Source organism: Amblyraja radiata, chromosome 32, assembly GCF_010909765.2.
Source record: "Amblyraja radiata isolate CabotCenter1 chromosome 32, sAmbRad1.1.pri, whole genome shotgun sequence".
Lineage (NCBI taxonomy): Eukaryota > Metazoa > Chordata > Chondrichthyes > Rajiformes > Rajidae > Amblyraja > Amblyraja radiata.
This window is the reverse complement of record NC_045987.1, coordinates 18693698-18718287: the sequence shown is the minus strand read 5'-3', so window position 1 is coordinate 18718287 and position 24590 is coordinate 18693698. Positions and strand designations below refer to the sequence as shown.

Here is a 24590-nt window from a genome sequence, read left to right as displayed (position 1 = left end):
CGAAACATTTTAAGACTCCTGGTGCTCTGCATCAGTGAGTATAAATGCAGTTGCATTTACGGCTGGAGATGGTGCAGAAGGGGAAAAAAACCAGCTGCAGGGTTTGTGTACTGCAGTGGTTTATGTGGCATTAATATGCTCTCACAAGAGAATGCACTGTGAAATATAGAAATACCAAACACCGTGGTGTTCTATATAGCAACATTTGTGGTACTATAACATTTTAAAGATATTTATAAGGATAGGATGGGTTTAGAGCGATTCGAGCCAAACGTGGGCAGGTAGGCCTCATCTAGATGGGACATCGTTATTGGCATGGTCAAGTTGGGCCGAAGGGCCTGTTTCCGTGCTGTATGACTCTATGACCAAATATTCCAGCTGCACCCTATCCTTGCCCGGAACAGAAATAAAAGACTCGACAACTAATTTCCTGCATAAAGGACGGGTCAGAGCGTTTCTCATTTAAATCCTTTCCTAACCACCACAATTTTTTGTTGCGATCATCTAAAACTTAATGATTTATGAGAAACATATCAAATAGTTTTACGACATGTCAAATTGTTTTCTCCATTTCTTCACCACTGTAATGCTGCATCCTGGGTTAGGCCTGCACCGAGATGACCCTGATCATTTAAAAGCGTCAAAGTCGATATTATCAATTGTTCTGCAGTAAGAGTTCTCACTGATGTAAACTGATGTTTAATCAGAAATTCAAACAGGAGGGCCTATTCATAAATGATTACCATCAAGTTTAGCCCCACAGTCATGACAAATGTTTATCAGAGTTTCTGAACATGCCACTCACCTCCAGATTTCCTCTCGCTTTCTTCAATACGTCATGAGTTTGTGACACTAGGAGGGAAGGAACATTTTAATTAAAATTAACTCCAAATATCATGCAACAAACGGGAATTGCAGCTCTAGTTTAGGCTGGTCTGTAACATTGTTTGAACATTATTGAGTGAAGATATTGGGGACAGAATGAACTGATGATGATGGAGTGAACTTAATGGTTGAATGACGACAACGCTAGCAATACTCCAGTTTCCTCTAACACTCCAAACTGTAAATTGCCCCCAGAGTGTTAGATAGTGCTAGTGTACAGGGATCGCTGGTCGGTGCACTCTGTGGGCCGAAGGGCCTGTTTCCACACTGTATCTCTAAACTAAACAATCACACGTCTCCCGCTGAGAAGAGTGAAAGAAAGGAATGTGAAGTGCGTGTAAAAAAGAACAAAATGCTTGAGGAACTCAGGTCAGGCAGCGTCTGTGGAGGGAAACGGGCAGACAATGATTCAGGTTGGGACTCTTCTTTGTCGGGGAGGGTATCAGAGATTGAAATATAATAGACTTGATGAATTCCAGTATAAAGTGCAACCTTGGACCAGCTTATTAAAGGTCTGATATTAAACTTGATAACAAGGAACTGTTGGTTATACCAAAAGACACAAACTGCTGGTGTAACTCAACTGGTCAGGCAATATCTCTGGAGAACTCGGATAGGGGTCCAGACCCAAAACGTCTCCTTTCCATGTTCTTCAGCGATGCAGCCTGCGCCAGCATTTTGTGTCTTTCTCTGATATGAAACTGATTGGTTACTTCCATGATGCACTAGGATTGCTCGTGTCATGACTGTTATCGAGTGTTTAAATCAATAGAGAAACCTCTCCATGGCCAAGACAAGTGGCTTGGTCTGGTCAGATACTAACACTGGTCAATGATGATTTTCTCCATGCCCTCCTTCAGCTGGTTTGTCGTACGGAGACGTTTAACTGTGCCATGCAGCAGCCTCTCCTGCTCCGTCAATTTCTTGCGTAGCCGAGAGATCTCATCCTTCACAATATTTTCCTGAAAAAGGGAAAAATAATTAAATGGACTTTCTGCCCATGTGTAATTCTGATTAGTCAGGAATACACCACAGAATATTTAGATGTTAACTGCAAATATTCACAACCTTAATCCCCAAAATGGCCCAAAACTGAATAAAAAGGTAAATTATATCTCAAACACATTCCCCAAGATTGACTGGCTCCGGTTTCTGTGTGGAATCCACCAAACTGCTGCTTTCAACTTTGATTACGATGCTTCCCTTACATGCTGTTGTTACATGTTGTAAATGTAACAACAGCACACCTACGCATGTTCTCCAGAGATACTGCCTCACCTACTGAATTACTCTAGCACTTTGTGGTGGTTTTTTAAAAATCTGGTCAACATCTTTCAGTCAGAACTAAGAAAGGTTCAAAATCTGGTGAGATATTGAAGGTCTCTCTCCATAAATGCTGCCTGACCATCTCAGCCTTTTCAGCAATTTGGTTTTATTCTGGATTTCCAGCATCATTTTAAAAAAAAACAAACGCCTAACTGGATTCAATCAATTAAATCCCATACAATTACTTTCTGGGTGAAGGTGGAAAAAATGGGAAATAATCAACAATGCTGATTATTTTACATCAGTCCATCAGCCAGGTTTTGTCCTGACCCGACCTCTTTTCCAGTGAATTCAAAAGGGAATTTAGTGCAGTGTAGAGTAGCAATTCAGAAGTACAGTCACAGGGCCAAGTGACCTCTAATGATACAACTGACCAGCATCACACATGCATTTGGATGGTGATCACAGATAAAAAATAACCAAAGTGTTAGTTATCTACTGAGGCTGCTGAAGCAAGATCCTGAGAAACCTTCCACGCTGCACAATTCAATGACAAATAAAGGATCTCGATTTCTGTATCAGTTGATGGCATTCAGTTTCCCCACTGATTCATCTGGGCAAGCAAAACTTCTCTTGCTCATCATGGTTCTACACAAAATCGTTTCACCCCTCACATTACCAGACATTTAAAAATAGAACCAAGGGTAATTCTTTGAGGTTGGATTTCAATTACATCCTTGTATATGAGCTATTGTCTAGTAATTCAATGTATAAACACAAGAAAACATCTTGCACAACAAACATTCTTTGTGTGAAGATTGCATGCCCAGGGATTTTAAAAAGACGGTGTTCTTGCTACCTGCTGATGCTGACTGGAGCTGCCAGCAGGAATGGGCAAAGACACCCTCCAGAAGAGTTTGAGCAAGCGGCTTGCTTCCTTCAGCACTTGCTGCATGCTGCTTACATTTGAAAACAAGTCCTTTAGCAAAGCTTCACCCGGCTCCTGGAAGGAAAAAAAAGAGTATTCATGCAAATGCCAAAAAAGGTGCGTTCAAAACATCATACAAGATGCAAGGTTATGTGCACCAACCATGTACTACCACAGGTTCAGACAAACAGAAAATTAAAACAAAAATCCTGAGAGATTTGTGAAGGGAGTGATGCTGGAACCTGTCATTGGCACCAGTTCATGTAGCTCCTCGCAGCCAGATACAACGTGACTTACTGACAATGCTGGCGCTCACTATTCACAAGGGACTGTGTGCTGTAGTCAGCTGTGGGACAGGGGAGCAGGGAGGAAGAACTTCAGTTGAAACACCTATGATAAGTACAATTTATGATCCTGTGGTTGGAGTATCAGAAGCAAGAGGCATAGGTTTAAGGTGAGAGCAAAGAGTTTAATGGGAAAGGTTTTTTTTTTAAAATACGTACATAAAGTGATCATCATCTGGAACTTGCAGTCAGAGAAGGTGGTGAAATCAGATATGATCACTATGGTTAAGAGACATTTATTCAGGCATTTAAATAGGCAATGCATAGAAGGATACTGTCCCAATACAGGCAGTCAGGATTAGCAAAACGGTCAACATGATGTGGTGGGCTGAAGGCCCCAATTCAACTGTACAATTGACAAAGAACAATTGGAAAAACAAACCTAATAGAAAACCATATGAAAATGATTTTTGATAAACATTAGATTTTCATTTTTGTTTCAGACGGTGTGTTAACATCTGAATGTTGAAATTTATCAAGGGCATTGGAGTTAAAGCTCAGACTTCAACATTTTATTATGAGTTAATGACCAGACCAATCCATCAATTATATCACACTAACCCTGCATGCAAGTGTATGCAACGGTCATTCGTACGGCTCAAATCAATCATAAACCAGGTTTACCACTGCAGCAGACTGACAAGCAGCATCTCCAAGACGGGTGTCCATTTCATGGAGCAGCTTGCGGCCCTCGGAGATTTGCCTGCGGAGTACGTTATAATCGTCCAGGAGACCAAGTACACATTGTCCGTCTTTGTCTGCCCATATCCGACGTGCTGGTAATAACCTGGACGGTCTGTGAGACAGGTTTTCCACTGAACTCTCACTGTAATGCGAGGAGCTGTCAAAGTCATCCTTGGGCAGTGTTTTGATTCCTAATGCGAATGGAGAGATTGAATAAAATTAATATACCTAGAGCTGTAAATCTGAAATAAAACAGAAACCGTTGGAAATATTCAGCAAGTCAGGCAATATTTCTAATTCTGCAAAGTCAGCTAATATTTCAGGTCAACGACCTATCTCACCAGAGATCACTGGAATGACCTGATAATAGTTTTCAATATTTTCTGTAGGTTTTAAAAGAAACCTAATTAGTTAAGTAACTCTGCTACCGTACTTCATAGTTCGGAGAAAAGATGCACGTGGTGAAACAAAGTAATCAGTGAGTGGGCAAACCATGCAGTTGAACACGTTTCCCCACTCCGTACATTCTTCACTCCCTGAATTAACTTCAGTTCCACAGAGAACATTACCTTTTCCCTTCCCCTCTTATCCATAAGTAGAACATGGAAAATAAATGAAAAGGCAACAGTGGGGGGGGGGGGGGGGGGGGAGGGAAAGACAAATATGTGAGCGGTGGTTTAATTGATTGAAAGATACAGCATGGAAGCAGGCCCTTCAGTCCTCTGAGTCCATGCTGGCCATCAATCACCCATTCACGCCAGGTCTCAGGCCACACGATTCTGTGACTTTGTTCCATCTATAACCATCTTAAATTTGAAGTCCCTGTGATTGGTGAATCCTGCACCAAATTATCCTGGGACAATGCCAGAGCCTAGAAATTCAATTGCCTGTAGCTGCCATTTCCACCTTTACCAGCAACCGCCCAAGAGTTATATAACTGAAAATTGTTTGTTACTACCGTGAAATATGATAACATCTCTTCTAGTTTATTTTGCATCACTCTGGAAATTCAAGCTAGTATTTCTTATTCCCAATCACCTTTGTAACAGCCACACATGCTGCAACAGGGTGCAGAGGGTGATGTACAGCACCACAGTGCAACTTGAACCCAGAAGTAAGCATATTCAGGACAACAAGGCCCTTAGTCCATTGCGCTGAAGGGTTAGTGCCTGATGTATCTATATCCATATACCTATACCCTAGGAAAACCCTCCTACAACTCCAAGGCATAGGCCATTCAACCCACTAGGTCCATCCCAGCTCCTGGTAGGTCCCACAGATACAGCACTGCCACAGCCTCAGTAACCATTCATCGAGTGAAGTGTTTAATTACATCTTTTTTAAAGAAAGCTAAACATCATATACTTTCCAGAGTTATAGTTGTGCATTTTTATCACTGACCTGTACCTTTTCTCTGCATATTTTTTAAGCAAAAGTATTAATCTATCTGACTACATTTATAAAGCCACCCAGAATTAAAACTGTTGGCAGGTGTTAATAGAACCCTAGTGTAGTCACTCAATTCCAAATATATTTTGACCTGGAATGGTTCAGGTTCTATTCACTGACTGTATTAGAGAAAAAGCTTTTTACTTCATCTCCAGCCCCAACCAACAAAACCAAAGAGAAGACAGACAGCACATTTTTACAGACCTGGGATTCTGAACATGGATCCATCAGCAGCTGTAGGAACGTTGCCAGACTTGGGTGGAGTTGGAAATCCATGGAACTGGAAGTTTTCTTTACCGTCCTCTGCTGAAGAATCGGCTTCAGAATCTGTTAAGCAATAACACAGATAGTACAATAATGGCATGAAGAACTGTTCCATTATTGCAGATCAGCAGGCTAACGTGGCTATTTAGACCACTAGATCTATGTCAGCTCTGAGCAGAGAAATTGCTAACATTCACTCCAATTGTAGCCCTGAAACATTCTCTTTTGAAAAAAATGATTGACTTGGTTTCCTTCATCCTTAGTAAGCTAGCAGATTCCAGATCTCAACCCGACTTAAAGTTTCCCATTTCATCCCTGTGGTACCTTTTTGCCCAAAAATGTAACTTTTCGCTCTGCTGCTCGAGACGTGTGCTAATTGACCACTGAAATCAGCTCCCAGAAGAATCGGCTCCTAGGAATGTTGGCACAGCCCTCGGAGCTTTACAGCAACTGCTGCGAGTTTAATTATACAACTTTAAAAACACTGGCAGAAGGTAGATAGTTGTGGCCCCATGGGCCAGTTATCGTGTCAATGCTATCTTTGATTACAGATATTGTAGGTGTGTACAAGGTAAAACCTTCATATTAGCACACTGAAAGGGTAGAGGCATGGAAGACAGTGGGGACGATTGTAGTAGACTTGAAGACAACTCGCAGGAAAGCGCAGGGGAGTGTTGAACATGGGCAGACAACAAGTACTAAATGGGGTACAAATACAAAAAGGGTGCAGGATCAGTAACCTGGATGTCTTTGAAGGTGACAATGCAGGATCCCGGGCTTCACAAATACTGGCAAACAGTTCAAACACTGTTAAACTGGGCCTTTCATCCAATTCTAGTCCCAGCATTTTACTAAGGATGTGAAGGCCCTTCTAGGGTACAGAAAAGATTTATAGAAATGATTCCTAGAATGAATGATTTCAGTAATGAGGATAAATAGTTCTTACTTAATTTTGACCTGTTCATATAGGTTAAACAGGAGGATGCTATTTGCATCAGCAGAGGCATTAAAACGAGCACTATGATTTAAAGTGATGTGCTGGCCCAGCCATGGCTCGTGTGTTGTTTAAAAACCCAGTGAGTGTTGTGATCGGGAATGAACTGCCTGAAGTTCTGCTGGATGTTACCTTAGCTTACAAAGACAATTAGAGAAATAGCGAATGGAAAACATTTGGAATGCACCAGGGAATGATGGGTCAGTGTGGACCACACAATCTATCTGTGCTTTAACAAGTTTAGTTAAGAGATTCTTTTTATGGAAGCTAAAAAATTTGAATCTAGCTCTTTCCCCACAAATACTACCCAATGTGAACATTTCCTGCTTTTACTCTGACGCTTTCTACCTTGTGTCAGACACCATTTAAGGGTAAGTTAAAAGTCTTAAACTAGTTTTCCCAATATCATAACAGGGCGTTTCCCAGTGTTACAGACCCAAGCTGTAACTTCATTGCTGCAAGATACGATGCCTGCCAAAATAGGGAGTTAACTGAAAAGGGTCATCGTAATTTACCACAATACAAACGTCTTCCTGCAGCACTCCTCTGTCCGCTTGCCATGAGGTAGTTTATATTAATAGTGGAAGGGCTGCCTTCAGTTCTCAGTTGAAGCTGTTCTTCAAGCTTCAGGCGTAGAGCAGTGTTGGTCTGAATGCTTCTCTCCAACTGAATTCGAAGGCAGCGGATCTCTGCCATTAGTTCACTCAGATCAAGAGATCCCTGGACATATTTCACCGACCCAGGGCTCGTGTGTTGTGCAGTTTCTGCAGGATCAGCAAACAAGGCCATTATGAAGGGTTCTAAAATTGCATTAAACGCAAAATATGGAATTAAATTTCTTCAGTTTCTTCAAGATTAAAACCCAATTTCGTTTCACAGGCTCTGACCCTGGGGTATTCGGATTAAATTAGAGACTAGAAGATAGACAAAAGAGTTGGAGTAACTCAGCGGGTCAGACAGCATCCCTGGAGAAAAGGAATAGGTGACTTTTCGGGTCGAGACCCTTCTTCAGACTTCATGACCATGTCACCTATCCCTTTTCTCCAGAGATTCTGGCTGACTTGCTGAGTTACTCCAGCCTTTTGTGTCTATCTTTGGTTTAAACCATTATCTGCAGTTCCTTCCTACACAAACTAGAGACCAGATTGGAAAGCAAATTAAGTATCAACTTTACAGTGCTGAACAGAATTTTACAGAACCTAGGGGTCAGCCATGTAAGATGGAGAGGAGGGGGTATTTCATCTGTTGGAGGGTGAAAGATTTGTGAGAATCCCCTACCCCAGAGAGCAGCGGAGGCGGCGTCATTTAATAGATTCAAGGTAAAGACTATCAGATATTTAAATAACAAGGAGAGTGGGAAGAAAGCAGGTAAAAGGAGCTGAGGCCAAGATTGGATCAGCAGTGATCGCATTGAATGATGAAAAAGCTTGTAGGGGTTGATTGGCCTAAACATGCTGTTATCATGTTCTATATTTAATAAATAGGGCAATCTCCCACTAGTTACATTTCAATTATACATGAGAAAGACCTAAAGTTTGTCACTAATAATCTAGCCAAAACAAAAATCTGAAGAATCCACTTATAGTAAAAGAGTCAAAGTCAACATATCAGTTTCAAAAGGCAATTGGAGAGGCACAAGTATAGAAAGGGGGGGTGATGGTGTGGACAGGTGGAATAGATTTGATGGGCTGAGTGACGTATAGTCAGTTGTCAGTCTTGAACAATGATCACTATGCTTTTCTTCTCAATTTCATGAAAAGTAAAACGTCATCGCCTTAAATTAGGGGCTGCAGGGTGATGGCACTGGCGATATGGGGGAAATAAGGCATTCACGTTACAATTACCCGTTTTGTTTTCCTTCAACTGCTCATACACTCGAAGTTCCACCCGTAACAACTGCAGCAGCTCCTGGTTCTCAGTGAAGAGTTGATGCTGCAAATTAAGCTCCTGTTGCAGCCTGAAACAGAAGCAGTTGTTTTACAGTTGAAACAATGAAATCAACTGTTTGCATTACACACTCCTTTTCAGCTTCTTACAATTGGTTCTTGCAACCTCTGTCAGATTCCTAAAGCATCTAGCCAGACAGATGAGAGAGTAACACAAAAAGTCCCGATCAGAAACGTCACCTATTCATCTTCTCCAGGGGTACGGCCTGACCCGTTGAGTTACTCCAGCACTGTGTTTTTTTCTGCAAAATAACCATGTCCTCAAGACAAATATTAATTAACCACCCAGCAAAGATGGGAACGTTTCTACTCTGCAATCTGGTCATTTTCATTCGTTTGAAGTCTCCTCTTCCAACCCCACCAACAAATTTATCGCTGTGCCAGTCTTTCCTTTTAAGATGAATATAATGACCCTTACCTACATATTTCTTCATGACTGCGGTGCAATTCATCTTTTAACTGTTTGCTTTCTTCATGACCATTACTCTCTTTGACCTGCAGTTGAGTGCATTCTCTCATTATACGCTCACACTCGCCACGCAGGCGCTCAATGCTGGCCATCTTCTTTGACAACGATTCCTTTAGTTTTTCATTCTCTCTCTGTTTATCTGTAAAATAATTTTAAAGGTACTGCGATTCTGGACCATGTAACGTACTGATTTTTATGAAAAGTTAAAAATGTTCAATTATTACAAACTGTAAAGATATCACATTTCTCTTCCATTTTAATCGGCAACAATTTAATTTTCAAATTAAATCACACTTAGCACTGACTCCTCAATTAATATTCCACAGGTGATCCTCCATTGCCCTGTGGGCAGGCACTCTGGTATAAAGTGACAAGAAACAATGAGTCTTTCACATTAAATTTAATTAATCAGACTAGTTAGGACACGTATTGGTTTGTTATTGTCTTGTGTTCCAAGCTACAGTGAAAAACTTTGTTTTGCAGGTTGTTGAGGCAAATTATATTTTACATGAATACATCTAGTGCAAAAGAGAAAATAGGCAGTGTTCAGAATATAGTGTTACATCCACAGAAAAAGTGCAGATTAAAAAGTGCAAGGGCTCCAAAAGGGTACACTGGAAGATCAGAAATTCAACCCTGGCATATGAGGTCCATTCAAGTATCTGATGAGAGCAGTGAATAATCTGGCAGTGCCCATTATCTCCTGAAAGCAGGCATGAGGGACAATGGTTTTCTCCTATTCCAAAAAAATAATTCAAGGTATGAATAAAAGCATTGACAATTGCAGGTGGACCCTGCCTGCCAGTTAATGCCTGCACAGACCCACCTCTGGAGCTTCTTGCCAGCTGCACCTTTAAAGTTTTGTTTTGTTCCTTCAGGTAGTGAATCTCATCTGTCATGTGACTGTGCTCCTCAGTACCATGGATGAAAATATTTGTGGATGCTGGAGGATGCAAAATAACATTTTATTAGAACTGCTTTTACAAACTACCTGCCTTAAATCTATTTTAACCATTATTTATGGGTGGGAAGAGCCTACCTGCAGGTTTCTCTCCAACCCTTACACCATCCTGAACTGACAATATATCAGCACTTACTCACTGTCATTCAGTTAAAAACTTGAGCGCGCCCCATCCAATTAATTTACAAATCCACACATCTTTGGGAAGTGGGAGGAAACCGGAGCACCCAGAGGAAACGTACACAGGGAGGATGTGTGAAGTCCACACAAACCGCATTCGAGGTCAGGATGGAACCCAAGTATCTGGGTCGGTGAGGCAGCAGCAGTGCCAACTGTGCCACTGGTTGTTGTCCCCACTAATCACCACCCAGCCTCTGTCGCTATCTCCACCCATCCCTCTCCCACCCGACTCCATTACACCTCAACCTTTCCTCATTTGGATCTATCCATTGCTTACTAGCTCCTGACACACTCCTCCTCACGTCATTATATTGGATATAGCCTCACCAGACTCTCATTCCTGATGCAAGGACTAGACCCAGGGAGGCACAGTGCCACAGCAGTAGAGTTGCTACCTTATAGCGCCAGAGATCCTGGCTATGGTTGCTTATCTGTATGTTCTACCTGTGACCTGCCTGGGTTTTCTCGAAGAACATTTAAGAAGGAACTGCAGATGCTGAAAATCGAAGGTAGACAAAAATGCTGGAGAAACTTAGTGGGTGAGGCAGCATCTATGGAGCGAAGGAAATAGGCAACTTTTCGACCCGCAGAATTTCTCCAGCATTTTTGTCTACCTTCATTTCTCTAAGAACTTTGGTTTCCTCCCACACTCCAAAGGCGCAAGTTAATTGGCTTGGTATAAATGTTTTAAAAAATGTCCTTAGTGTAGAATAGTGTTAATGTGCAGGGACCGCTGATCGGTGTGGACTCGGTGGGCTGAAGGACCTGTTTCCACGTTGTATCTCTAAACTAAACCCAAATGTTTATCATCCAATTGCCTCCACAATTGCCTCATGCACTGCCGAGTCCCCCAATAGCGTTTTATTCCAAATCCCAGTATCTGCAGTCTCCTGTCTCTCCTATTAATGATAGCCTTGTCAATGACACCCAAATAAAGATAAAACATATTTTTTTAGTTTCATTCATGCTTACTCTTATTTTGGGTTAAGATGAAAATAAAACACAAATATTACTTCTTAAATGGTCTCGAATGACAAATTGTCAAGACTGCATCCTCACTTGTGACACCCAGGTTGTTAGCCGCCCTCTCTACCCCCGACTGCTCTGGTTTCCGCCCGTATCCAAAGATCTGCTGAAGTGCAGAAACGATTTTCCATGGGGGGGGGGGGGGGGGGCACCCCAGGGTGCTGTCTGATCCCAAGATTGATGGGTTCCCCAGGGAGCGTTTCCACGCTGTATCTCTCAGGGTCTAGCGATTCGGGCTGGACCCTGGACCCGTGAATGGGCATCTTTGCTAGGCTTAGAAGCAAACTGACAGGGAGATTCTCCCCACCGCCATACCTGATGGGCTGCGATCAGGAGCATGGGACTGAGCATGGAGTTTATATGCGTGTCCTTAAAGGGTTGGACAGGCTAGATGCAGGAAAAATGTTTCCCATGTTGGGGGAAACCATGGGTCACAGTTTAAGAATAAGTGGTAGGCCATTTAGGACTGAGATGAGGAAAATAAATTCACCCAGAGAGTTGTGAATCTGTGGAATTCTCTGCCACAGAAGGCAGTGGAAGCCAATTCACTGGATGTTTTCAAGAGAGAGTTAGATTTAGCTCTTAGGGCTAATGGAATCAAGGGATATGGGGAAATAGCAGGAACTGGGTACTGATTTTTGAGATGATCAACCATGATCATATTGAATGGTGGTGCTGGCTCGAAGGGCCGAATGGCCTACTGCACCTATTTTCCCATGGGTCTATCTTCGGTATAAACCAGCATCTGCAGTTCTTTCCTACACATTTTTGACCTGCTTAAGAATTAAGTTTATTTGATCGATGAAAACACATCTACGTCCAATCATAACATAGGGACCATGGTTGATGTGCTTACCTGAATCATTTTCAGCTGCAGCTAGTCGGCATTCCAGTTGTTGTCTTAACCTGTCATTATTTCTGATAGATTCTTCCAAACGCTGCCTCAAGCTCCGTATTTCATGTAGGTGGCCTGCTAAGTCTAAGCATAAAGGTGGGAATTAGCATTATTCACACTTCACCCCAAATTCAATTGGGAAGACTACAATACTTCAGCAGACACCAGGAGGGCAGATCCTCTCTGTCATGATGCATTTCACAGCATGGTTGGAACTGGTCAAGGTAAGTGCAGCAGCTTAGTTTAGTTTAGGGATACAGCGTGGAAACAGGCCCTTCGGTCCATCGACTAACAACCATCCGTACACTAGTTCTATCCTGTGCACTAGGGATAATTTACAGAAGCCAATTAACATACAAACCTGCACGTCCTTGGAATGTGGGAGGAAACCAGAGCATCCACCGAAAGAAGTTCCATGCTGTGCAGACAGTATCCATAGTCAGGAATAAACCCAGGTCTCTGGCACTGTATGGTAGTAACTCTACCACTGTGCCACTGTCTCACAGCTCCAAGGAACCAGATTCAATCCAGACTGTGTGTTTTGGGCTTACATGTTCTCCTTCTGACAACATCCTTGTAAATCTTTTCTGAACCCTTTCAAGCTGGACAATATCTTTCCTACAACATGGTGCCAGAACTGAACACAATATTCTAAATGCAGTCTCACCAACGTGTTATACAACTGTAACATAACGTCCCAACTTCTATACTCTATACTAGCTCCCTAAAGCTTTGCTCCAAGAACCAATTAAAACTATTTAGTTCTGATAGGTAGCATTAAGGACAATCCCAAAAGATGTTATAAATACACAAGGGGAAAAAGTGGGACCTCTCAGGAATCAAAGCGACCACCTCTGTGTGGAGCCACAGGAGATGGGCAAGGTCCTCAATGAATATTTCTCCTCTATATTTACTGAGGAGAAAGACAGTAGGACGGAGGAACTTGGGGTAGTCAATGGAAGTGTCTTGAGAGCAGTCAGTGTTATTGTCGAAGAAGTACTGAAGGTACTGTTGTGTATGAAGATAGACAAATCTCCAGGGCCTGATCAGATATATCCAAAGACATTGCAGGAAACTAGAGAGGAAATTGCGGGAGTCTTGGTTGAAATATACGAGTTGTCTTTAAATACAGGAGAGGTGCCGGAAGACTGGAGGGTAGCAAATGTTCCTCTTTTCAAGAAGGGCTGCAGGGAAAATGCTGGGAACTATAGGCCAGTGAGCTTAACATCTGTAGTTGGAAAGTTACTAGAGCGTATTCTGAGGGATAGGTTATATAGGATGAGCAGGGGCTGATTAGGGATAGTCAGCATAGTTTTGTACATGGGAGGTCGTGTCTCACAAATCTGATTAATTTTTTTGACGATGGGATCAAAAAAGGTCGATAAGGGCAGAGCTGGAGATGTTATGTAAATGGATTTCAGTAAGGCATTTGACATGGTCGGCTGCTCTGGAAGGTTAGATCGCATGGGATCCACGGAGAGATAGCTGAATGGATAGTAAATTGGCTCCATGAAAGGAAGCAGAGGGTGATGGTGGCAGGTTGCTTCTCGGACTGGATGCCTATGACTAGTGATGTGCCTCAAGGTTCGCTGCCGTGCCTGTTACTGTTTGTCATCTACATCAGTGATTTGAATGAGAACATACAGGGCAAGATTAGCAAGTTTGCTGATGATACAATAGTGAGTGGTTTTGCAGATAGTGAAGATGGATGTGAAAGATTGCAGTAGGACCTGGATCGATTGGCCAGGTGGGCGGAGGAATGGCTGATGGGATTTAAGAGAGAGAAGTGTGAGGTGTTGCATTTTGGTATGATGAACAAGGACAGGACCTGCACAGTAAATGGTAGGCCTCTAGGTAGTGTTGAAGAGCAGAGGGATCTAGGAGTACAGGTGCATGGTTCCTTGAAGGTCGAGTCGCAGGTGGGTAAGTTAAATAACAATGTTTTTAGTGTATACATGCACACATTTAAGTCTAAGCTTTTGCTAGTTTCTATTTAAGGATAAGCCATAACTGGAGGATTAATTTTTATCTAAAACCCAAAGATTCGCAGCTCTGAAACCCTTGGCTTCCTTCAATAATCACTCAATGTAATTTACAGAAATGCTTAATTATATTTGTAAACCCCTCTTTCTGCAAGTTAATGAGCAACTACAAATTAATTAATATTGTGGCATGATCTGGTAGTTGAGAGTAACATTTTCTCACACTTGATGTACTTGTACTCTATTTAAATATTTTATTGGAGAATAATTTGAGTATCGGAGGCAGAGAATACAACATGGACATATTTACATGCAGTTTATCTGCCACTCATTTGAGCGCTCATAACATCATATTCTGCTTTTCACACCAAACGTACTGGCATGTAACCACCTCAACCATTCATCATAAAATTACAAAATGTTGCTCTAACTTGTCCAGAATCCTTTTTTCAGTCTCCATTAATTTCTGCTTGACTATCGCCCCAACCTCCTTGATCTGCAAAGGCTCACCATTGTTCAGTGTGTAAGATTTAAAGTCCTTGCTTGATTTAACAGCCCTTGTCTGAACACTATTATTTGGATTCCGACCTTTGAACACATGCTTTGCTGATGGCAAAGACTTTAGTCTTGCTCTGATTTTTAACTAGCTCCCTCAACCTTTTACTCCAAGAATCTTTTGAAACTATCAGTTCTGTCAAGTCTTTTCAGTCACCCTGTCCTAAATAATGACGAATAGTTGCAAATAATTTTTTTTTTAAATTACCTTCTGCATTGTGCAGTCCAGGATCATGTTTTCGCTCGGTGGAAATTACAGCTTGCTTGTCTGCTGTTGAATGACGAGGGGAAAAGGCAGCATGGTCATCTGCATTCTGTTGCTTCTGCGTCAAAATGGAGCGATGCAAGTCGAGTTCTGTGTGCAGAGTCTCGTTTAAGTCTTCCTTGTTCATCAGCTGTTCTCGCAGTGCAGAATTCTCTCTCTCGAGCTCATATAATGTTTGAGCATCAGTATAGCCAACTGGCCAGTCACAGGTGGGTAACACAGAGGTTCCATCTACATCATCCACTGGTGAGGAAAAATTGAAAAAAAAAGGATCACAGTTGGCTTAAATTCATCTGAGGGGACTGAGAATTTTCAAATGTATTAAAGCAAACAAAAAAATCATAGCATGCACTGACACCGACAGTCCAGGTATCTAACAGCAAATGGTTGCACGAGTGCTTGTAAAACGATCAGAAACTAAACATTCAGCTTTCCAAATAGCTCAGTTTTACAAGAACTTTACCAGAATGGAAAGGTCATCTGAAGTCTATATTACAATTTTTTTTTAATTGAAAAGGACAGCTTAGTCAATGTTAAAATATTTTAAACATTAAAACTTTATTATTAAGAATATTAGTTCATATTTTTTTTTTTAGAGTACAGCATGGAAAGAGGCCCTTCGGCCCACCAAGACCATGTCCACCAGCGATTACCTGCACACTAGTTGTATCCTATACATTAGGGACAATTTACAGAAGCCAATGAACTTACAAAGCTGTACGTCTTTGGGATGTGGGAGGAAACCAGAGCATGCAGCAAAAACCCACGTTAGTCATAGGGAGAAAGTCAAAACTTCGTACAGACAGCACCCAAAGTCAGGATTGAATCCAGGTCTCTGGTGCTGTAAGCCAGCAACTCTACCACTTTGCCGCTCTAAAATATCTGCAGGGTATTTAAATATTTACTAACCACGAGGTTGTGTCTTTCCACATGAAGAAACAGCAAGTCCAGACCTCTGTCTCTCTTTATTGTGTTGATCACCCTGCAAGCTTGTGCCTGAATTAGTTGCTGGGGGACGACCTAGAGAAAATGAGTAACTTGTAATGAAGTTCGTTTAAAAAAGGTTTTCTGGTCTTATAACATTCAATAACATATTTAAAATATACTGGTTCAAATATGCACGTACACTGGGTCCAGTGACTGGAACTCAAACAAACATAGATAAAATAACTGGTAGTAATGCTTAAGTGTAACCGCACACTCATATTAAATACTAGGCCAGCTTAACTTGCTCCAACAGTCACTGTAATAAGTGCGGTAATGAATTGAATGCTCATATGACAACCTTGCGGGCTGAATCGAATAATATACCAAAATCATTTTGAAGTGTCAGTTTAAGAATTAAAAGACACTTTCACAAAAGATTATGGTTCCATTCAGAATTCTTTGAGATCAAAGACAGCCACTGGAGAAAAAATAATTAAGAATGTCACTTTGTCTACATTAAAACGGGTCAACTTCAGTATACAAGGCTCCCAGTAATGCACATTTACGACTAAAACAATATTTGCATCCGACAACTGGCTTTTTACAAAACATCACATTGAAAAGTATGGTGTGTTTTGCATGCAAAGACATAATTATTAATATACTATTTAGAACAACAGAACTATTCAGTAATAGCAAAAAGGTCAGAGCTGTTGGAGAACGTTCCTGATCGGTTGCCGCTTAGTGCTTCTCCACCTCCCCCACACATCACAACGCACAATTCTAACGTTTTATTTCTCTATAAATCATTCCATTCCATAACTACGTGGCTAACTTTGCCCGTTGAAACTAGAACCAATTTAGTTCAAAAGAATTTGCTCTATTTAAGTTATAGGAAATAATTTAGTTTCAAAAAAGTTGACACTTGCATTTTACTTGGTGACACAAAACAAGTGGCACATCCATAAGCACTGGTCCATCAGAGGCACTCATGTCTTTCTTAAAGAATTACAATCATTGTCTTTTGTTCCCATTTGAACACGATCGCTTTACGAGATTAAATGACAATAAATTATGTAGACTCGAACCATGATGGAAAAGAAAACACTTGCTAAGTTCCACTGAGAGCTATTCCTCAAGTTTTAAAAAAAATGGATGTGTACATCTACTGCTAGGTTTTTATAAACTCTGCTCTTGTGCATTTATCATCTTCACAAACCAAAACAAAATGCCCAAGCACCGGATATTCTAATCGCATTGTTCTTCTCATAGAATTTTTGTACTGCAGTTAAATGAAGACAGTTTACAATATTTATTTCTGAATATTCAGTTTTGCTTCAGTAAGAAACTAGAACACACAGTGCCCCAAAAGCTGGAGTAACTCAGCGGGACAGACAGCATCTCTGGAGTGAAGGAATGGGTGACGTTTCGGGTTGAGACCCTTCTTCAGGTGATCAGGTTCGTTCATGCAGATTGAGCAAAGGTGTTGTGCGAAACGATCGCCCAGTCTGCGTTTGATCTCACCGATGTATAAGAATCCACATCTTGACCAACGGATACAGTAGATGAGATTGGAGGAGGTGCAAGTGAACCTCCGCCTAACCGGAAAGAACTGTCGGGGTCCCTGGACAGTCGAGTATAGCGACAGGTGTTGCATCTTCTGAGGTTGCTGGGGAAGTACCTGGGGAGGGGGTGGTTTGGGTGGGAAGGGATGCGTTAACCAGGGAGTTACGGAGGTAACGGTCTCTGCAGAAGGTGGAAAGGGGTGGAGATGGGAAAATGTGGCTAGTGGTGGGATCCCCTTGAAGGTGGCGGAAATTTCTGAGGATTAGGTGTTGTATGCGACGGCTGATGGGATGGGAGGTAAGGACTATGTGGACTGTCTCTGTTGCGACTAGGGGGAGGGGGAGCAAGGGTGGAGTTGCATGGAACCGAGGACACACGAGTGAGGACCTCATCTATGATGGGAGAGGGGAATGAAGAATGAAGAATGAGGATATCTCGGATGTTCTAGTATGGAACATGTCATCTTGGGTGCATATGCAGCGTAGACGGAGGAATTGGGAGTAGGGGGATAGAGTTTTTGCAGGAAGCAAGGTGCGAAGAAGTGTAGTCGAGATGGTTGTGGGAGTCAGTGCGTTTGTAATAGACGTCAGTCAATAGTCTATTTCTTGTGATTGTGAGATCAAGAAAAGGGAGGGAGTTGTTGGAGATGGTCCAAGTAAATTTAAGTGCAGAATGAGAATTGGTGGTGAAGTTGATGAAGTCCATGAGTTCTGCATGGGTGCAGGCGATAGCACCGATGCAGTCATCAATGTAATGGAGATAGAGTTCGGAGATAGGGCCAGTGTACGCCTGCAACAGGGATTGTTCAACGTACCCAACAAAGCGGAAGGTGTAGCTGGGGCCCATGTGGGTGCCCATAGCTACACCTTGGACTTGGAGGAAGTGGGAGGAGACAAAGGAGTAGTTGAGGGTGAGGACCAGCTCCGCAGAGTAGAGTGTTGGTAGAAGGAACTTGGATTGTTCTGCAGTCGAGGAAGAAATGGAGGGCTTTAAGGCCTTCCTGGTGGGGGATGGAGGTGTAGTGACTGAACATCCATAGTAAAGATGAGGGAGTGGGGGCTCGGAAAGCAGGTCATTAAAGAGACGAAAGGCATGCGAGGTATCTTCGACATAGGTAGGAGAGATTGGACCAGGGGGGGTTAGAATGGAGTCGGGGTACGTGGAAATCATTTCCATGGGACAGGAGCAGGCAGTAACAATGGGTGTGCCAGGGCAGTTGTGTTTGTGGATGTACAGGTTTGTATGTGAATTGGCTTCAGTAAAATCATGTTGTTGCTCGTGTGTAGGATAGTGTTAGTGCACGGGGTGACCGCTGGCCAGCACGGGCTCGACAGGCCGAAGGGCCTGTTTCCGCGCTGTATCTCTAAAGTCTAAAGTAAAAGTCTAAAGTGGTTTATAAACCAATGAGAGTATAGACAGGGTAGATTACAGGAAACTTTCCCACATCTGAGGTTAACAAAACAGAAGGATATAGGTTTACTGTAAGAGGGAGGAGATTCAGGGGAACCAAGAGAGGCTTTCTTCACCCATAGAGTGGCGAGTTCCTGAATTGCCGAGCCAGAGAGTGGTGGAACATGGGTCGCTGACAACATTCAGCTGAGTGCACGAATCACATTGAAAGGTATGGGCCAAACATTGGGAGATGAGATTAGTGTGAATGGGTGTTAACTGATCAGCATGGATGGTTCTATACATCTCCAACTCTAAGTGATCAATCATGTTGTGTGACAGATTGCTGTATACTGAGGGCCATATTTCCTAAATCACAGTGACCACACTGCAGAGGCTAGTTTTATTGATCATGCTTTAGGATGTTCCAAGACCACGAAGCTACTAGAAATGTTTAAGAGACCTACTGAAATTTCACCCAAAATATTAGCCAATAGCTAATTCACAACAATATTATTCTTCTCAGCAAGAACCAACTTACCCGAGGATTCATGTTTCAGTTTCCTTTGATAGCTCCGCTCTCTACTGCCACGGTTCTTACTTGAGGTTTTACCAATTGATGGCTTAGATGTTGTTGAGCAACTTTCATGTGAACTAATGGAGATTCCGTCCAATATTTCAGAGTCTGAAGAGACTTGTCTGATGGGTGGCACATGCAACTGTTGCTGCAGGTAATATATTGTTTTATTCTTTTCCTGCACTTCCTTTGCAAATCTGCAGAAGGAAAAGTAGTTTAATGTTTGGTATACTTTTATTGGTGTAATTTATTATATAAATGTTTCCCTTTATCACAAATCATAATAAAAGTGTTGGATAATAGCAATTTACAGGACTGTAGCAATCCCCAACTCTGAAATCCCCAGCTGACTATTACCAAATGCTACAAAAGGACATTCATCTCATCATGATCACGTTCACTTTCAAAGTAACACTGCACTGGGAAGCAGTAGAATTCCTTTGTACATAAAAAGTCTACACTTGGTCTTAACCTTCACATTTCAAACGGTATCATTTGTTTACTTCTCACCCATTGTCTGGTCAGTGTCTCCCACAGTGTTTACAGGCAAAATGGTATGTTCTACTTATAGACAATAGGTGCAGGAGTAGGCCATTCGGCCCTTCGAGCCAGCACCGCTAATTCAATGTAATCATGGCTGATCATCCCCAATCAGTACCCCATTTCTGACCTCCCCATATCCCCTGACTCCACTATCTTTAAGAGCCCTATCTAGCTCTCTCTTGAAAGTATCCAGAGAACTGGTCTCCACCACCCTCTGAGGCAGAGAATTCCACACTCACAACTCACTGTGAGATGTGTTTCCTCGTCTCCGTTCTAAATGGCTTACCCCTTATTCTTAAACTGCGGACCCTGGTTCTGGACTCCCCCAACATCGGGAACATGTTTCCTGCCTCTAGCGTGTCCAAACCCTCAACAATGTTATATGTTTCAAAGAGATCCCTCTCATCCTTCTAATCTCCAGAGTGTACAAGCCCAGCCGCTCCATTCTCTCAGCATATGACAGTCCCGCCATCCCTTGTAAACCTACGCTGCACTCCCTCAACAGCAAGAATGTCCTTCCTCAAATTAGGGTACCAAAGCTGCATACAATATTCCAGGTGTGGTCTCACTAGGGCTCTATACAACTGCAGAAGGACCTCTTTGCTCCTATACTCGACTCTTCTTGTTATAAAGGCCAACTTAAACCTTGGTAAAACAGTCCACTGTGAAATAAATATCCCATGGCAAATTGGATCCATCTCCCAATTGCCAGTGTCAATGAGTTTAAAAGTCACAAAAATTAGATTATACCTTTCAACTCTTTTGATCAACTTCACCAATAGTTTACCCTGCAGTTCATTATGTCTCCACTAGTTTTGAGGGCTAATTTATATAATCAATTTATGAGATATCGGAACTGCAGATGTTGGTATCTTGAGTAAAACACAAAATGCTGGAGTAACTCAGTAGGTCAGGTAGTATCCATAGAAGGATTGTAGAAGGATGTTTCAGATTGGGACTAAAGACCAAAGAAAGGTCCCGACCTGAAATGTCAACTGCCCGTTCCCTCCATAGATCTGGCCTGATCTGTTAAGTTACCCCAGCAGTTTGCGTTTTACTCGATTGATTAAAAGACACAGCATGGAAACAGGACATTCAGTCAAATCCCTACACGTTAGGAGCAATTAACAGAAGCCAATTAACCGACAAACCTGCACGTCATTAGCATGTCGAAGGAAACCAGAGCACCCAAAGGAAACCCACGTGGTCACAGGAGAACGTGCAAAGTCCACACAGATAGCACCCAGGCTCAGGATTGAACCCGGGTCTCTGGCACTGAGGCAGCAGCTCTATCAGGTGCGCCACTATCTCTGTATTGCATCAGCAATGCTTGTACCAGTTATGAATTAGTTTATGAATCTCCAGTCGTCATACACTTAAATCCCCACTAAGAATATTCAGCAGTAAATATATTGGTGCCTAATGAATTGACTTAATAAAACACTGAATGTCCCCATGCCAACATGAAAGAGTTGAAACTTACTGTGCGAGCTGCTCTTTTGTTGCCTGTGACAAAGCCTGGTTCTCACGCAGAAGCTCACTCAGCCGCTTGTGCAGGTGCTTGCGCTCACTTTCCAGCTGCTTTCGTAGATAGAGAATCTCACACTGCAGGTTGCGAGGGCTGACCAGAGAAAAGGAGAAGAGAGACTTTCGGTACAATGGACTAAGTTTGGACAGCATGCTCATTTGCATTAAGTACACACTTAAGAACTTATTCTAGGAGCACCCAATGCACACATGAAGACATGGTGTGGAAGAGACTGGGCACCGAGACTGGGCACCGAGAAATATCATCCCTCACATAATAAAGCAGTTCATTTTTAGATTGATTTTAAAGAGTAAAAAATTGAAGTTTTGATAGAATAGTACTAGTCGCGGCAGTAATTTTCAAAAGATTAGCCAAACACATTAGGCTGCTTCTCTGTACATCATCCAATGTCCGTATCCTTGTAGTCAAAATTAATGAACCACTTATCTACAAATCACAGACTATTTGCCTTTTCTTCATATATTCCTCAGTGCACCAATGAATGGGGAATAACAAATGTCTATTGCTTTGAGGATAGTCACTGTGCAGGAGCAGATCAGTGGTATCTTAAGAACAGTGGCACGGGATTAATAAATGCATTAGGATTAGAATGCAGCTCTTGGTTTTAGCTGGCTATTCCAGTTAATTACACATGCTGGAATGGCAGCAACCACCAACATGAACATCGCTTTTAAAAACTACCTACATTTCACTGAAAATAATTAGTCATCCTTTTTTCTCACGGTTTAATTTAACCACTAATCTACACAACGACAGAGGTCAACTAAACGTACGCAACATAAAAACATTTGCATTATCCGTACTCCTTTCTTTCATTAGCAATAAATGAAGTGATTGAAACGTTATTTGCTGCAGGCTGATGAAATTAACATGTAGAATGCATGCCAATCTAATTTCACAGTACAACTGCTAAAGGTTTAATTTGAAGTAGGTTTTTTAAAATATTATATAATGCCGTCAAACTAGTTTAGTTATTTCAACAGAATTGTCTTCTTCCTTGAAACATGGACATATCAAAATGTTCTACCTAAACTTCTACCAAATGAGTGATCTCCCAGGCCACTTCAGGGGACAATCAACCTCATTCATGTGTCTGGAGTCACATATTGTCCAGACCGAGTAAAGACAGCATATACTCTTCCAAATATCATGTACTGGGCGCTTAAAAAACTCTCATGCTCACCATTACTGATACTAGAATTTTATTTTCGACTTCAATGACAGGAATCCGAATCCTTCAGCTCTTATGGTGAACATCGAAGACAAGTCTCATGAATAATTGTCTAGTAATTTAATCAGTACTCAACATTACCATGAAAAGCAGACTCACGGCAATACGTGCTAGCCTCCTTTGATGAAGTATTTAAGGCATCACCAAAATTATGCAAGGTTTTTACCTACTGCTTTTCCCTGAAACTAACACATGGGATGAGTGCTTGTCCAATTTCACAGTACGACTTATAAAGGTTTAATTTGAAGTAGAAACACAAGGTTTAAAAAATATTATATAATACAAACTAGTTTCGTTATTACAAATAGATTTTCTTCATCTTAGAAACATGAACAAGCAAAGGAAGTTGACTGTTAAGAAACACTTATCATATGTGATTCAAGATAGTGGATACAGAGTGTCTGTAAACAAATATTATGGATAAATTTGCTCATGTTGCAATTACCAATTTAGAGGGGGATTTGATTTATGTGGAAAATGTCAAAGAAATTGGAAAAAATTATTTAGTTTATCCTTAATTGGAAGATACCAATGACTGTTGTACAGCGTCCAAACTGCTAACTATGATTTGTCTTGTAGATAGCTTTTATTAATTTGTACGTAGTGCCCTCACAGAGTGGACACTCAGGGAACTGCAGATACTGGAATCTTGTGCAAAGCACAGTGCTGGAGGATCTCAGCAGGTCAGGCAGGATCTGTGGAAGGAAATGGACAGAAAACATTTTGGGTCAGGATCCCTCTTCTGGAAATGTCATCTGTCCATTTCCCTCCATAGATGCTGTCTGATCTGCTGAGATCTTCCAGCACTTTGTGTTTTGTAGAGCATTCAGAACTTCAGAGAATGGCTGTATGATTTGGGAGCTCCACCAGCAGAGGGAGCAGCCCGTCTCTCATCCTTGTATGCACCTATACTCAACAAAGAGATGGACAGCACAGTCCAATGTCAGAACATGGAGTTTATTTATTACATCCTTATAAATAGCATTTGCTTATGTAGCGACACCATTTGTCAAATCATCAAAACGCAGATGAGAATATAACATCCTATAAATCAGTCTTTAAATCAGTCATTTGCCAATTAAAATCAAACAGCCAGGATAAAGACAATTATGTGATATTGATCTTTAAAAGTAAATATTAATCTGCACAAGTGTGTCCTGTTTATGTGAAAGCTGATAAGTGAACAATGCAGATTAACCCAGATAACATTTCAGACTGGCCTGCAATTAGCTGAATGAAGAGCATCAAGTCGCGCTTTTTGAAGATCTACATCACGCATTTACCTTTGAGAGAAGTCAACGAGGGTGTTGTCTCCACAAACAGAAGATGCATCTCCGGAAATAACTATAAAATAGACAAAGAAGCTGAATTGTTTGTTTTCTGAACAATTTTTAAAAGATAATAAAAATAAATGTATATTTTTTGTCCCACACAATTTAAAAGACCAGCCATTAAACAAATACCTTAGCTGTTCTTTACATAGGTGAAATAAGCAAACAGAAAATGACATCATAAAATTGAGTATTTAGAAATTAAAATAAATAAAAATGAAAAAACATCTTTGACACTTTCCACCTGCTTTAATTCTTGCGTCAGGACATTTCAGATTGTTACATTGCACTTTTTTAGATCACAGAGAGGACTTGCACAGTGATTCTCTTTCCAGTATTTATGAGTTCATCCATCATTAAGATTAATGTGCCAATTGTATGCTT

General features: G+C 41.5%; 1 protein-coding gene across 5 annotated transcripts in view; it reads right to left on the bottom strand.

Annotated features, from left to right (window-relative positions):
• LOC116991065 (myomegalin-like) overlaps positions 1 to 24590 on the bottom strand; it is a 108391-nt gene that overhangs the window by 4894 nt on the left and 78907 nt on the right. For all 5 annotated transcript variants that reach the window (XM_033049401.1, XM_033049404.1, XM_033049405.1 and 2 more), the window contains 15 exons: positions 24159 to 24219; positions 21579 to 21716; positions 19517 to 19749; positions 16003 to 16113; positions 15037 to 15336; positions 12253 to 12375; positions 10056 to 10172; positions 9179 to 9368; positions 8659 to 8771; positions 7330 to 7578; positions 5761 to 5883; positions 4048 to 4298; positions 3011 to 3154; positions 1709 to 1847; positions 806 to 852 (listed from right to left, as the gene is read on the bottom strand). In XM_033049401.1, the coding sequence (XP_032905292.1) occupies positions 806 to 852; positions 1709 to 1847; positions 3011 to 3154; positions 4048 to 4298; positions 5761 to 5883; positions 7330 to 7578; positions 8659 to 8771; positions 9179 to 9368; positions 10056 to 10172; positions 12253 to 12375; positions 15037 to 15336; positions 16003 to 16113; positions 19517 to 19749; positions 21579 to 21716; positions 24159 to 24219 (2339 nt within the window). The remainder of the gene's footprint in view (positions 1 to 805; positions 853 to 1708; positions 1848 to 3010; positions 3155 to 4047; positions 4299 to 5760; positions 5884 to 7329; positions 7579 to 8658; positions 8772 to 9178; positions 9369 to 10055; positions 10173 to 12252; positions 12376 to 15036; positions 15337 to 16002; positions 16114 to 19516; positions 19750 to 21578; positions 21717 to 24158; positions 24220 to 24590) is intronic.